At 36.7% G+C, this 13,000-nt stretch overlaps 2 protein-coding genes across 5 annotated transcripts in view; both read left to right on the top strand.

Annotated features, from left to right (window-relative positions):
- The window catches only part of atrxl (ATRX chromatin remodeler, like), a 24,031-nt gene extending 20,350 nt beyond the window's left edge, over positions 1–3,681 (top strand). Inside the window, exons 26-34 of one of the 3 annotated variants that reach the window (XM_039659935.2) lie at positions 32–153; positions 260–371; positions 872–969; positions 1,048–1,156; positions 1,241–1,418; positions 2,183–2,350; positions 2,448–2,597; positions 3,046–3,102; positions 3,187–3,681. In XM_039659935.2, coding sequence (XP_039515869.2) covers positions 32–153; positions 260–371; positions 872–969; positions 1,048–1,156; positions 1,241–1,418; positions 2,183–2,350; positions 2,448–2,597; positions 3,046–3,102; positions 3,187–3,366 — 1,174 coding nt within the window. In that variant the 3' untranslated portion in view covers positions 3,367–3,681. Of the gene's footprint in view, positions 1–31; positions 166–259; positions 372–871; positions 970–1,047; positions 1,157–1,240; positions 1,419–2,182; positions 2,351–2,447; positions 2,598–3,045; positions 3,103–3,186 lie in introns of all 3 variants that reach the window. The other 2 variants (XM_039659934.2, XM_089130450.1) reach the window with 2 other exon arrangements.
- On the top strand, positions 3,600–13,000 carry zdhhc15a (zDHHC palmitoyltransferase 15a). 2 transcript variants are annotated; one of them, XM_039659938.2, is made up of 12 exons: positions 3,600–3,921; positions 4,452–4,478; positions 4,600–4,694; positions 7,015–7,135; positions 8,415–8,484; positions 8,903–8,935; positions 9,320–9,440; positions 10,831–10,963; positions 11,046–11,172; positions 12,010–12,110; positions 12,490–12,671; positions 12,743–13,000. In XM_039659938.2, exons 1-11 carry the CDS (start codon positions 3,600–3,602, stop codon positions 12,654–12,656), a joined length of 1,317 nt encoding a protein of 438 aa, XP_039515872.2. In that variant the 3' UTR covers positions 12,657–12,671; positions 12,743–13,000. The 2 variants fall into 2 exon arrangements, with proteins under 2 accessions (XP_039515872.2, XP_088986577.1); XM_089130451.1 differs by lacking the exon at positions 4,452–4,478.

The following is a 13,000-nucleotide window of genomic DNA, read 5'->3' as shown; positions in this document are numbered from 1 at the left end:
TGTTCTGATGTTTCCACCATCTGTCTCATAGGAGAGATGCAATGATCACAGGTTCTGTGGGTGATGGAGAGGGAAATACTGATCCAGTCTCCTCAGTCTGTGGGTCCAAACAAAAGCCAGATGTCACAAACACACCCACAGTGGAAATTCCTGGTGGGGAAGCTGGTACATCTACACAGTCTCCCTCTCTCTGTTTCTTTGAATCTGTCTCTCTTTGTCTGTATGTCTGTCTCACTTTTAGTGTCTCTGTCTACTGCAGAGTGGTATCTGCCATTCGTAACAGCAGCTGATGCCAAGGTGCTGGAGCATTCTGGGAAATTACAGTTGCTACTGGAGATTTTACACTGGGCAGAGGAACTAGAAGACAAAGTGTGAGGAACTTGTTATAAGCTGTTTTGGTTCATATTCATATTTGGTTCATTGAAAGAAATCAAGCAAGAATGCCTAAAATTGTGACAGTAAAGACTGTTGTAAAAGCTTTCTGTTTCAAATAAATGTTGTTCTTTTGGAATATATTCATTCAAGAATCCTGAAAAACATATGACAATTTCCATAAAAACATTAAGTAGAACAACTGTTTTCAACATTAATGATAATTAGAAATAATAAATGTTTCTTGAGCACCAAATCAGCTTATTAGAAGGATTTCTGTAGGATCATGTGACACTGAAGACTGGAGCAATTCAGCTTTGCCATTACAGGAATAAATTACATTTTAAATATGTAATATTAAAAAGTTAAATTGTAATATTTCACAATATTGCTGTTTTTACTGTATTTTTAAACGTTATTGTGCATTAAACGGTTGCATGTTAACTGTTAATAGTGACTAAGTTTGACACATGAATGAATTCTGTTTGCTTTTGTTCAGGTTGGTGTTCAGTCAATCTCTGATATCACTGGACCTTATTGAGAGTTTCCTCCTATATGCAGATGAGACCAGCGGGAAGGAAGGGTGTCCATACAAAGGTAAAAACAGTTTATACACGGGATTCTTAGTGCCGTCATTTGTTCATTGTATACAATAGTGTTTGTGTGTATTGGCAGGAAAGAAATCATGGGTAAGAAATAAAGATTATTATCGTTTGGACGGCACCACTAGTCCTTCTGCTCGCAAGAGATGGGCTCAAGAGTTTAACAACACTAAAAACATAAGGTACGTCACACAAAATGCTAATAAACATTATATTTAAGTTTTCTGGATTTCTTGTCCTTACTCTTGGTGTTTCCTCTGTGCCAGAGGGAGGTTGTTTCTGATCTCCACTCGTGCGGGGTCTCTAGGAATAAATCTGGTTGCTGCAAACCGAGTCGTGGTGTTTGACGCTTGCTGGAATCCATCATATGACATCCAGAGCATCTTCAGAGTCTATCGCTTTGGGCAGAAAAAAACTGTAGCTGTGTACCGTTTTCTGGCTCAGGTATGCACATAGAATCACACATACTTGGGAGGACTTCTCATATTTAATAAAAAAAAATATTAAAATGAATTAAAAAAAAACCCCAACTACAGGCACTATTTAAGTCATTTTTAACCCATTCATGAAGATTTTATTACTTGGTGAGGACTGTCTTAGTTAAATTATTTTTTATTTTGAGAGTAAAATATTTTAATATATAATGTAGTTTAAATATGTACATACCTGTATACCATACATACAGTACCTGTTAAATGTTTGGAAAACATTGCAATGTTTTAATGCTTTTGAAAGAAATATCTTATGCTTACCAAGGCTGCATTTATTTAATCAGTACAGTAAAAATAGTAATATTCAGAAAAATTACAATTAAAAATAATTGTATTCTATTTGAATACATTAAAAAAATTTATTCCTGTGGGGGGGGGGGAAATTACACAGTTTCCACAAAAATGTTAAGCAAAACATCACAGCTATTTTCAACAAAAATGAGACAATCAGACCCTGAAGACTGTGACCCTAATGGAATCACAGGAATATTACATTTTAAAACATAGTCAAATAGAATTTAAATTGTAATAAAATTTTGCAATATTACTGTTTTTTTTATTGTATTTTTATTCAAATAAATGCATATTGGTGAGCATAAGAGACTTCTTTCAAAAACATAAAATTTGTTGTTATTATTACCATTAAATGTTTCCAAACTTTTGACGGGTACTGTATATTTTATATTTTTTATATATACATTTTTAATGTGTGTGCAGGGGACGATGGAACAGAACATTTATGAGCGGCAGGTTGCTAAGCAGTCTCTGTCCTCCCGTGTTCTGGACGAGCAGCAGATTCAGAGACACTTCACGCAAAGCCAGCTGAACGAGCTGTACCACTTCCAGCCAGACCTACGGCCCAGTAAACACACAGAAACGCCTGCGGTAAACACGCTTACATGGACCTGCTGTTGTACAACACACACAGATGTGGGTACATGAGATGATTATGACCACAAGGCTTTGTCTTCATTTTGATCAGGATGAGGTGTTGGTCCGGCTGCTGCAGAGCTGTGAGCAGCTCATAGTAAGTTATCATGAGCACAACTCATTGTTAGACCACCGGGAGGAAGAGGAGCTGAGTGAGGAAGAGCGCAGAGCAGCCTGGGATGAATACCGTGCAGAAAAGAAGGTACATATTGCAAGTCAGTGGTTTTAAACTGTGGTACAGAGTGCCCCCAAGTGGTACACATCACAACCCTGGTAATTTACACTTCTAGAATAGGGATGTTCAATCCTGCTCCTGGTGGGCCACTGTCCTGCAGAGTTTAGCTCTGACCTCAATTAAACACACCCAAACCAGCTATTCAAGGCCCTACTAGGCAGAAATGTAATTTCTGTGCAAAAAAAGAGGGTGATCAAAAACTGAGACATTAAAAGCAATTATTGTATTTTCTGTGAGCTTTATCTTCTTAAGGCGGTTTTAAAGATTGGGGTTGCCCAAACCTGGTTTACACAAGCCTGACCTTTATGAAAGTTAAAATTGTCTGTATGCATCATGTTGATGCATATTCACTCACTAGCCTTCATTCTGCGTGTCACATTTCTACAACAGCTCATTCGTGATTTGTCTCTTTCAGGCCGCTGTACAGATCTCCAATGAAGCCGCCTCCAGACAAGCCAGTCGGGACTTACTGGTACAGTTTAATCTCTAACCTTTAAGGATTCTGTATTTGTGTGTGTATTAAACAGAAATTCTGCTAAAAATCTCTTTCTCTCAGCAGGCTGTTGCTTTACGAAATGTTGGCTATACAAGCAAGAGCGTGCCTTCAACTCCACTTCCTGTCAAACAAGGCAATGCCCAACATTCTGCTGCTTTGGATGTTTATAACAACCCCAGCATCACCTTTCAGCTGAACCAACCCAACGTGGTTTATTCCGTTTCAAAAGCAAATACATAGCCGCATATTGACTTGATATAAAAAAGGTTCAAGACCTTTTTCTACCTCAATACCACTATGAGTATGCTGAAATGTATCCAGCTTCCAGCATATGTATGTCCTTTTGAGCACAATGCGGTTCAGAAGTCTGTAAACAAAAAGACAGTTCTTAGTGTCTTTGCCAACACTTTTTATGTTTACATATTAAATAATTTAGTTTTGAAAAGGTCTTAAAAGTCACCTCAATCTGTGTTATGGCATTGTTCTTTGTTCAACTGCTTTGTAGATGTAATAAGATTAAAGAAATAAAGATACACTTGCTTGATAGAAAAGATACACTTGCTTGTTGTGTCCTGTGTAGGCGCTGTTTCTCTTATTACTGTGCTTCATACTATACATGGACTGGTTACTCCAGACACAGATGCTTCAGAGACTCGCGTCTCGCGCCGGTCACGCTGATGCTTCTGCCCGCGTGCCTGCGCCGCTGCGCGCGGCTGCTATACTGGATCCCAGTTACGATCATTATCGTGGTTGTGATGTGGTCATATTACGCCTATGTCGTGCACTTCTGTTGGGGTGAGTAATATTTTTGTAAAATCATTAAAATTGTTTTAATGACGTTGATTTCGTGGGATTAAAAGGCCATACGTGATATTAAAATGAAGGAGAGACCAAAGATGTAACGTTATCCTTGTTTCACTGTCTGTCTAACTCGGTTTTTTTATGTTTCTCTGAACTTTTATATGATGCTACTATATTTGACTGGTACATTTTAAGTATTTCTGAAATCAACAAGTATCTCTTAACGTTACCTGTTGAATGTCAAACTACTCCATTGCTTAATTCATGGACGTCAGTATATATAACTGACAATCAATCAATCCATCCAAAAAACAATAGATTGCGTGTGTATTAGTCAGTCAGTAGACTGACAAATGAAGCATGTGTGGTCAATTGTAGTGATTTGGACTCTCCGGTCTCCCTCTTACTTAGGAAAGTCATTGAGCACCTTTTATAAATATACATAATTAAAACTGTTCAGTAATGTAGATATGACATCAGATGTTATAACTTATGAATGATTCTTGTTCATATTTGTGTGCCAGTCCTGCTTACCTGTGCTACTCAGAGAGGTATGAAATCTTTGTGGTGCTATTTATTGTGTGAAAATATGCTGTTGTAAAGTTTGAATGGATAAATTTGGCATTTGCTTCTTGCTATTCTGATTAATTGTAAATGTACTTATTCTCTCAGTGGTATTCCTTTGCCTGTTCCACGTGTGTTTTGGGATGTTCTCGTGGTCATTTTGGAAAGCAGTGTCTACTCCACCATCCTCTCCTTCTGTGGAGGTACAGTAGCGTTATAAATTGATAGTTCTTAACCAAAAAAACAAGTTCCTCCCCTGGACGTTCTGGAGAATGGACATATGGCTTTTTGGAAAGGGTAAAAAAAAAGCTTAATGGCGTGTGTTTTATGTACACAGAAAAAACTTTCGACGTAGTGTCACTTAGACTACCATGTAATACTATAGTAAATAAATTAAGTACAGTAGCTAGTATGACTATTTTTTACCACCTTAACCACCGTAGACATTGAGGGGGACAAGTCCCCCCAATAAACAGATATGGTTAAATATATTCATAGGATAACAAAAAGTTTTGAAGGTGCCTTCTGGCACATAAAATCAAATCATATTCCATATTCCATAACAGATGGGGGCAGTATACCTCCAGAAAGTGAGTTGTGCTGCGGCCACGCGCACTCTCACGTCTTCAAACAACACAAGCGAGCGTTGTTTTGCTCTCTTTCGCGCATATTATTCAAATCATTTGACACGATAGTAAAAGGTTGGAAGACCGCAGTTTCACGTGGAGCATTTGGAGATTTTTAAAGATCAGAGACTCAATGAACAACATCTCAACACTAAATGATGAAGACCGTCTCATAGACGCCTATCTCAAAAACAAGCTGGTGCATTTCGACGATATGGGAAAATAAAAGCCTGGGCAATTATTTTAAGTTTACGCTATTTGTTTTGTTCATATTACACTTTTATTGTTAGTTTGAATTAATTTGACAGACAGCATTCACTGATGATCATCAAGCTGGCGCCATTCAGAGCTGCCAACTCTCAAGAATTCACTGTGAGACGCACGCAATAGGCTATATGCGCATTCTCTTCCACATTCCAATTCAGCCAGCTAAGTCACTTCCGGTTACCACACAACCTACGGCTGCTTAGCTTAGCAAGCAGGTTAGTTAAGCTCTCAGATTCGGTCAATTTTATTACGCAATTCAAACAATAAATACCGTTTTGGCGCTTGTACATGGTACACCACAGATCCCTAGTGGACGTGAACCGATCGTCTCTACTAGCTAATGGAAAAAGAACATGAACACTATTGAAAGATACCGTATGCTACAACTTAGCAAAATGTATTCCTCATGCATAATGTCGACCAATGATTTTTTGAACTCTTCCCTGAACTGAAATGTAGCAGTGGGCTGTATTTCCACACGACTGACATCAGGTTCAAGTACACACAAGCCGCACGAGTTAACGTTACTCGTCTATTGCAGTTTGACTGGTGGTTATGTTGCCCGCCCGCATACCGCCTCCCATGGCCGAAACTGGTATTACGACACCTGCCGGGCCGGGGCTAGTAATTTAGCATGCTAATTTAGGTTTATATCTCGGCAGCACTATAACTTTTCAGTTTTTTAATGACATCATTGCACTTATTTCTTCTCATTCATTTGATGCGTGTAGCTCATTTTTTGGATATTTTACCTCAATTATTACATATGGCACCTTTAAAAGTTAACTTTTGGCCTTATGGGTCTGACAGCACTTGTCAATGTCAAAATGATTGAGATGGCCAATCAATTTAAAGAAGGCAGGCTTTACTGACCACAGAAGCAGAATATGAATTACAGTATGATTTTTCATTTGAGAAAGTGCGATGTAAATAGCTAAATATGTTGAATGGCCAACAGTAATATTCAGTGATGAAAACGACTTGACTTTAATGCCAAATTTGACTGTTTTGAATAAAAAAAAATTCAGGATTTCAAAATTAAATGTAAATGTAACATTAACAGAGCCGTTTTGGCACATTAGGCATAAGACTAAATATATAAATAAATATATATTTTTCTTTTATAAAGTTTAAGGCAAAACTCAAAGCCTATCTTTTTTCTTTGGCTTTTAATTGTAGTTGATTTGTGATGTCTGTTCTATAATTTATGTTGGACATGGTGTTAAATTATATTTTTATTTGATATAGTGCACCTTGGTCAACAATTTTTGTTTTTAGTCAGTGCTGTCTGTTGTGAGTGTTATTTAAAAATAATTCAAATAGATAATAAATTCTATTTGAAATCCTTCAAATATTTAGGGGGATTCTCTCACTCCCTCCAAAATGTTCAAGATAAGGTTACAGGCTTGCATCAGTGTACTATAGTACACCTGATAGTACTTTTTGCAAGGGTACTTGGGCTCTTACGGGGGTCAGCCCATCCACTTGCAAGTTATTCAAGTCAGGCATGTCATATGTGACAAATGAGCGTAAAAGAAACCCCTGTCCCTCTCAGGGCACCGCTATCTAATTTACTAATTGTATGTGTGTGTGTGTGTGTCTGTGTGTTTGTGTGGATGTCTGTGTTCAGTTTCAGCTCTCCTCTTCAGACTCGCTGCTCTTCGAGCAGGAACATGGCGGTTTGGAGAAGAGTCAGATTCTTCTGGAAATCTCCCAGAAGCTTCCAGTTCATACACGTAAAGCAACCGGAGGTCAGGAAACCTGTCAGTGCTATAATGGAGAAACATGACAATGTAAAGTAAATAAAATCTCCAAACTAAACTGAACCCCAGCTCCAAATGTAACTCGATTCACGCTGAACCTGTAAACATGAACCTGCTCCATCAGCATCATGTAATTGAGGGAAGACACTGAACTCTAGGTTGCTCCAGAGACACTGAATCTGCAATTAGTGGATTTTCAATGTCTTTCATTGAAAAGCATCTGCATCATGTTAGAAGGTTCACTGCATCAGTGTTTCCTGCTCTGCTTTGTAACAGAGGGGAATCTGTCAGCACTGTGGCAAAAGAAATTAGATTTCCAGGTCTGTGTCTTTAGTTTTAGTGATAAAAAAAAAAATCCTGAAACAAATGGCTCTTATGAGCTTATTGTTTTTTTTGAATGTTTCAAAGACAAGTTGTCATTTTAATCAATATCAAACACTGCCTTAATATTCAACTTTAGCAGAGAGAGAATTTCTACTGTATAGATGCAAAATGGAGATTAAAACTGATAGTTTGGAAATTTGGAATCAGATTGAATTGGAAAGTCTGTATCAATACCCACTCCCACAGCAGACTGACAAACAATATCTGAACAATAATGAATCTGACTAACTGCTGAACACAGTCATAATGAGTCATGCTGGTTTGGTGCAATATAAGGATAAGAAAATGAGGAAATAACATTTTTTTTAATTCATTTAAACTTTAATACAAAGTAGACAACTTGACAAGTGATCAATAACACCAATGTGTCAACAACAAATGAAACCGATAATATATATATTTTTAAGAATAATAAAATAAATTCCAGCTCACTTACCAATCAATATGGTAACACTTTAGTTTAGGGTCCAATTCTCGCTATTAACTAGTTGCTTATTAGCATGCATTTTACTAGGATATTGGCTGTTGATTGGTACTTATAAAGCACATTAATGCTTTATTCTGCATGACCATATTATACATACCTTAATTCACCCAATACCTAACTTAAAAACTACCTTAATAACTATTAATAAGCAGTGATTAGGAGTTTGAGTCAAAAGTCGTAGTTAGTAATAGTGAGAATTGGAAACTAAAATGAAGTGTGACCAAATATATACATATGCTTTTGATTGAAGTCTGAATCTTAATGTAAAATGATCTTATAAGATATACAACATAATGACAAACATAACAGTCTCTTATCAAAAAAGGAATTCCATTTTCCTAAACGTTGGGGAAACTGTTATTTATTTATTTGGTTGTTTGTGTGTGTTCATCTCAGCTATCAGGTTCTGTCATCACTGCCAATTGATAAAACCAGATCGCTGCCATCACTGTTCTGTCTGCCAAATGTAAGAATTGTTCTCTCTCTCTCTCCATTTCTTTGTGCGTATCAGTGCATCTCCCACTCATCTACACACTCTTCCCTTAATGAAAGGGAGAGACGTTGAAATGTGATCTGTGTGTGTGTGTGATAATTACAGGATGTTGTTGTAGCGCTTGGTTTATTTGAGTGGACACAGTGAATCTTCTCAAATGAGTTTCAATATCAGGTTCCCTGCCTTTGATTAAAGTCCAGGTCTGAGTGTGTGTGTGAGAGAGGGCGAGTGGAATGGAGAAAAAGAATGACTATATGTCTTTGTGGAGATTTTGTTGAGATTATGTGTGTGTGTCTGATTACACTTGGGTTTTTATTATTATTTAATGAGAATAGTTCCTGTGGCTTGTGCACTTCACTCCTGTGGTGCGTCTCTCTCTCTCTTTTTGTAGGTGTGTACTGAAGATGGATCATCATTGCCCCTGGTTTGTAAACTAAATTAAAATTGACCCTGTTTACTTTCTAAACTCATGTTTCTGTTTATTGTGAGTGACTTATTGGTGTATTTTGTTCTGAAGAATAAATCTTTAGCTTAGTAATGGTTAATCAAAGGTTAGTTACTTACTCTTCCTGTAAACATTTTTTTATTTTCCACAGTTGTTGCTTAGTCTGTGCAGGCTATTGGATGTGGAAGTCAAATAGCTACTTAGATATTTAATTAGCTTGCATTCAGGAAGTAAAATGGTTATTTACGTACACAGACAAGACTTAACATGTTATATTTGTTTAAATGAGTAATGTTGCCATTTTTAAAAAGTGACGCTTATTCTCCTCTTCCGTGTGTATGTTGTGTGTTGTTGCATGTTCAGGCTGAATAACTGTATTGGGTTCTCCAACTATAAGTTCTTCATGCTCTTCCTCCTCTACTCACTCCTGTACTGCCTCCTCATCGTTGCAACGGTTGCACCGACCTTCATCCAACTGTGGCTGGTGGGTGACCTTTGTGTCTTTGAAGTGCATTTGTTTTGTTTGTTTTTTGTGCAAAATTTACTTGCACTTTAAAGGAGTAGTTCACTTTTAAAAAAAAACTTTTGCTGGTAATTTACTCACCCCCATGTCATACAAGATATCCATGTCTTTCTTTCTTCAGTCGAAAAGAAATTAAGGTTTTTGATGAAAACATTCAAGGATTTTTCTCCATATAATGCACTTTACTGGTAACCAAACAGTTCAAGGTTTTAGCCATCAAAATCCAAATTTGTTTTATCTTTACAAAATACAATTAAGTTTATCAGTGAAAACATTGGAAATCCTTTTTTTTGCACTTTTGTCAGTTAAATAACGTTTAAAGAAAATTAACAAATCACAAATTCTTGGTTTTATTGCATTTAACAAAAGTTCTGGAAATTGGGTTGTAATCAGTGTTAATTTCGTTGACGAAAATAATGACACAAATTATTCGTCAACGACATTTTTTCACAGACAAAAATGAGACGATAACTAAATAAAAACTAATTTTGAATGACAAAAACTATGATGAAAATCTATTGACATTTTCGTCAACGAATAAAAACTAGACGAAAATATTAGATAGTGACGATTTGGGAAGCGATCCAGTCAGAACTGATGTCCTGCGTGTGTGGTAGATGCGCACATTTGTACTGTAACGTGCAAATCATAAAACGTTAAAAAATGCGAATGTCTGGGAGAATGAGTAGAGCAGACATATAGATATGAATAAGAGTGACGATGCAAAAAAAAATAGCTTTATTCGGTACGGTTATCCGTAATTCTTCTATTAGTAATTCTTCCGTAATTCTTCCAAATAGAATACTTCTATTCTAAATTCTAAATTAATGCATTACAATTTAACTAAACCCATTATATTTTAGTCGACTAAATGTACTGTAGATTTAGTCGACTAAAATCATATTGAATTTCGTCGACTAAAACTAGACTGAAACTAAAACAATTCAGATGACTAAAATATGACTAATACTAAATTGCATTTTAGTCAAAAGACTAAAACTAAATCAAAATTTGCTGTCAAAATTAACACTAGTTGTAATAAAGTATATTGCTCAAGTTTGGATAAAAGTACCTACCACATGTGTAAATACAATTTAAGTGATTGCGAGTAAATTTGATATATATGTTTTATCTTTGCAGTATATTGAATTCTTATTTATATAATATTTTGGTAACATTTACAAGTTTTCATGTGTTATCATTAGATTACTACACTACTATGAATGAACAATTAAGTTAATTTCAACATTTACTAACACATTTTACAATCAAAAGTTGCATGTTAACATTAGTTAATTTGCTGTAAGCAAACAATGATTTTTTTCCCCCTCTCTCTCTCTCTCTCTCTCAGGGCAAACTGTTCGATAGTTGTGTTAAACTGCATGTCTTGTTTTTGACACTGGTGTCGGCCATGTTTGCTGTTACCCTCTGTTTTTTGCTCTTCTTCCACATTTGGCTGCTCGCCAGCAACAAAACTACTCTTGGTAAAACCTACATTTCACATATGCACATTATTTGTATGAGGTTTTGTAGGCGTCTTAACATCTCTTGCTCTCTTTCTCTCAGAGTGGTTGTCAGTCCCCTTTTTTGCGGATGGACCAGGAGGTGAAGCATTTGATGTGGGTGTCAGGGCAAACTTCTTACAGGTGTTTGGAAAGAAAAAGAGACACTGGCCGTTTCCAGTGTTTAGCAGGTCAGTATTAAGCAGTAATCACCATTGATGGGACCCATAAACAGCCTTCCGATTATAAAAACTAGTTTTTGCAGGAAATTAAAAAGTGATAGTGAAGCATTTACAATGCAACAAAAGATTTCTATATTAAATAAAATGCAAATGTAGAAAACAGCTATTTTAAATTGCTATAATATTTCACAATATTACTGTTTTTATTTTTATTTTTTTTATCAAATATAGAGATAAAGAGCCTTTTAATTTAAAATTGTGTATTAATGCTTCCTGTCATTTACTTTGCTGCCTGTTGGCAATGACACTCAAGGCTGGTCTTTCAGTAGTTAATGGAGTTTTAGGCATTCTTCTTCGCTTTGCTAAAGTACACTGCTTTAAGAATGAAAAACATGTCCCAATAATAACAACATTTTTCAGTTTTCAGATTAAAATCCCAGTATTGATGAATTTCAAAACTGCATTTCCTTGTTAGATACTGGCTATTCGCTGTTTAGTGAATGGATATTTAATCTAAGCCAGCAGTCACAAACATTTAAGGGCCTGGTTCCACAGACAAGGCTTAGATTAAGCCAGGATTAGGCCTTAGTTGAATTAGGACATTTAAGTAGCATTAATAAATGTGCATTAGAAGAAAACAGTACTGGTGTGAATTTTGAGACGAATTCATGATTTGTCAGAGCAAGTTGCTTTCAGTTTAAATGTCTCAAACATGCATTTTAGTCTGGATTAGTTTAAGCCTGGTCTGTGAAACCAGCCAAAGACGTGTGATATTTTTTCATTTAGTGCCACAGCACAGATGCCATAGCTTATGTTTACCAACTGTTTCTTTTATATCTATCTCAGTCAAGGGGATGGACATTCATTCCCCTTGAGATGGCAGATGTCGTCTCGCAGTCCTTCGGTGATAAATGGAAATGGGCATTGTGTCATGGAAGGAACTGTGGGTAAGAAATCTGAATCATATTTAAAAATTGAACAAATTGATTCATCAATCCAAGTCCAGCTTCCCGGTTTAGAGAGAGTCATCTAATTATGTGTCAGCAGCACTGTAGTCAGAATGGTTTGGGAAATCTTTTATTTAGAGGGAGACTGAATTTATCCCAGTTCTCACACTGTCTCTGAAGGTGATCTCCTCTCTGCTTTTGTCATTAACTTAAGTGTGCTATCACAAAGAGTAGGATTACGAACACACACTCTAAAATGTCCCCAGTAACTCTAAATAGCACTCTGAATAGTCTTCTCAGAAGTAACTGTCTGTCAGTTTAGGAGATAAACATATGGAATCTTCTATTGTAATACAAAGTTTATCTTTTTTTCATTTAGATTTTTGGGAAAAGGAGGTTCAGACTCTAAGTATATACTGCCCCCGGGAGGCCAATCCAGGTCTGCACAGCCTAATCGAAAATTCTGATTTGAGCCATTTGTATCATCCTGTTCTGCCATCAGTCTCACATGAGGGGGTCTCCGTAACCATAGCAGTGGATGACTAGAAGTAATGAAATAAGGTATGAGAAATGCTTGTTCTGCAGCGTTCAAATGAAATCCAAATAATAGAAAAGTCTTTTTGTCTTTCTAGGTTAACAGAATGTGTTGTGTGACACAGCGAGGTGGTTTTAGAAAGATCTCAGTCACAGGTTAAGCTTACAGGAGTGGCGGCCGGCCTTCAGGGAGAACACCTGCCCGCATGCTCAGTTTTCACCTGGAACACTTCCTAAGGGAGCGATCAGGTCTCCGAAACCTCTTTTACTGATCAGGGTGTGAGAGAGCTTTATCAGGTGTCCCTGCTCAGCGATCATCTTTTAAATTCAATATTTGTGTGGCTGAAATGTAGTGG

This window comes from Pimephales promelas, chromosome 4 (assembly GCF_988280905.1).
Source record: "Pimephales promelas chromosome 4, fPimPro1.hap1.1, whole genome shotgun sequence".
In the NCBI taxonomy this organism is placed as follows: Eukaryota; Metazoa; Chordata; class Actinopteri; order Cypriniformes; family Leuciscidae; genus Pimephales; species Pimephales promelas.
This window is presented reverse-complemented; position numbering and strand designations above follow the sequence as displayed.

Coding starts and splice junctions, on each gene's coding strand:
- zdhhc15a (XM_039659938.2), top strand. CDS start 3,600: ATGGCATTGTTCTTTGTTCAACTGCTTTGTAGATGTAATAAGATTAAA. Junction 4,695..7,014: donor CATCCTCTCCTTCTGTGGAG/GTACAGTAGCGT, acceptor GTCTGTGTTCAG/TTTCAGCTCTCCTCTTCAGA. Junction 8,936..9,319: donor ATGGATCATCATTGCCCCTG/GTTTGTAAACTA, acceptor TTGCATGTTCAG/GCTGAATAACTGTATTGGGT.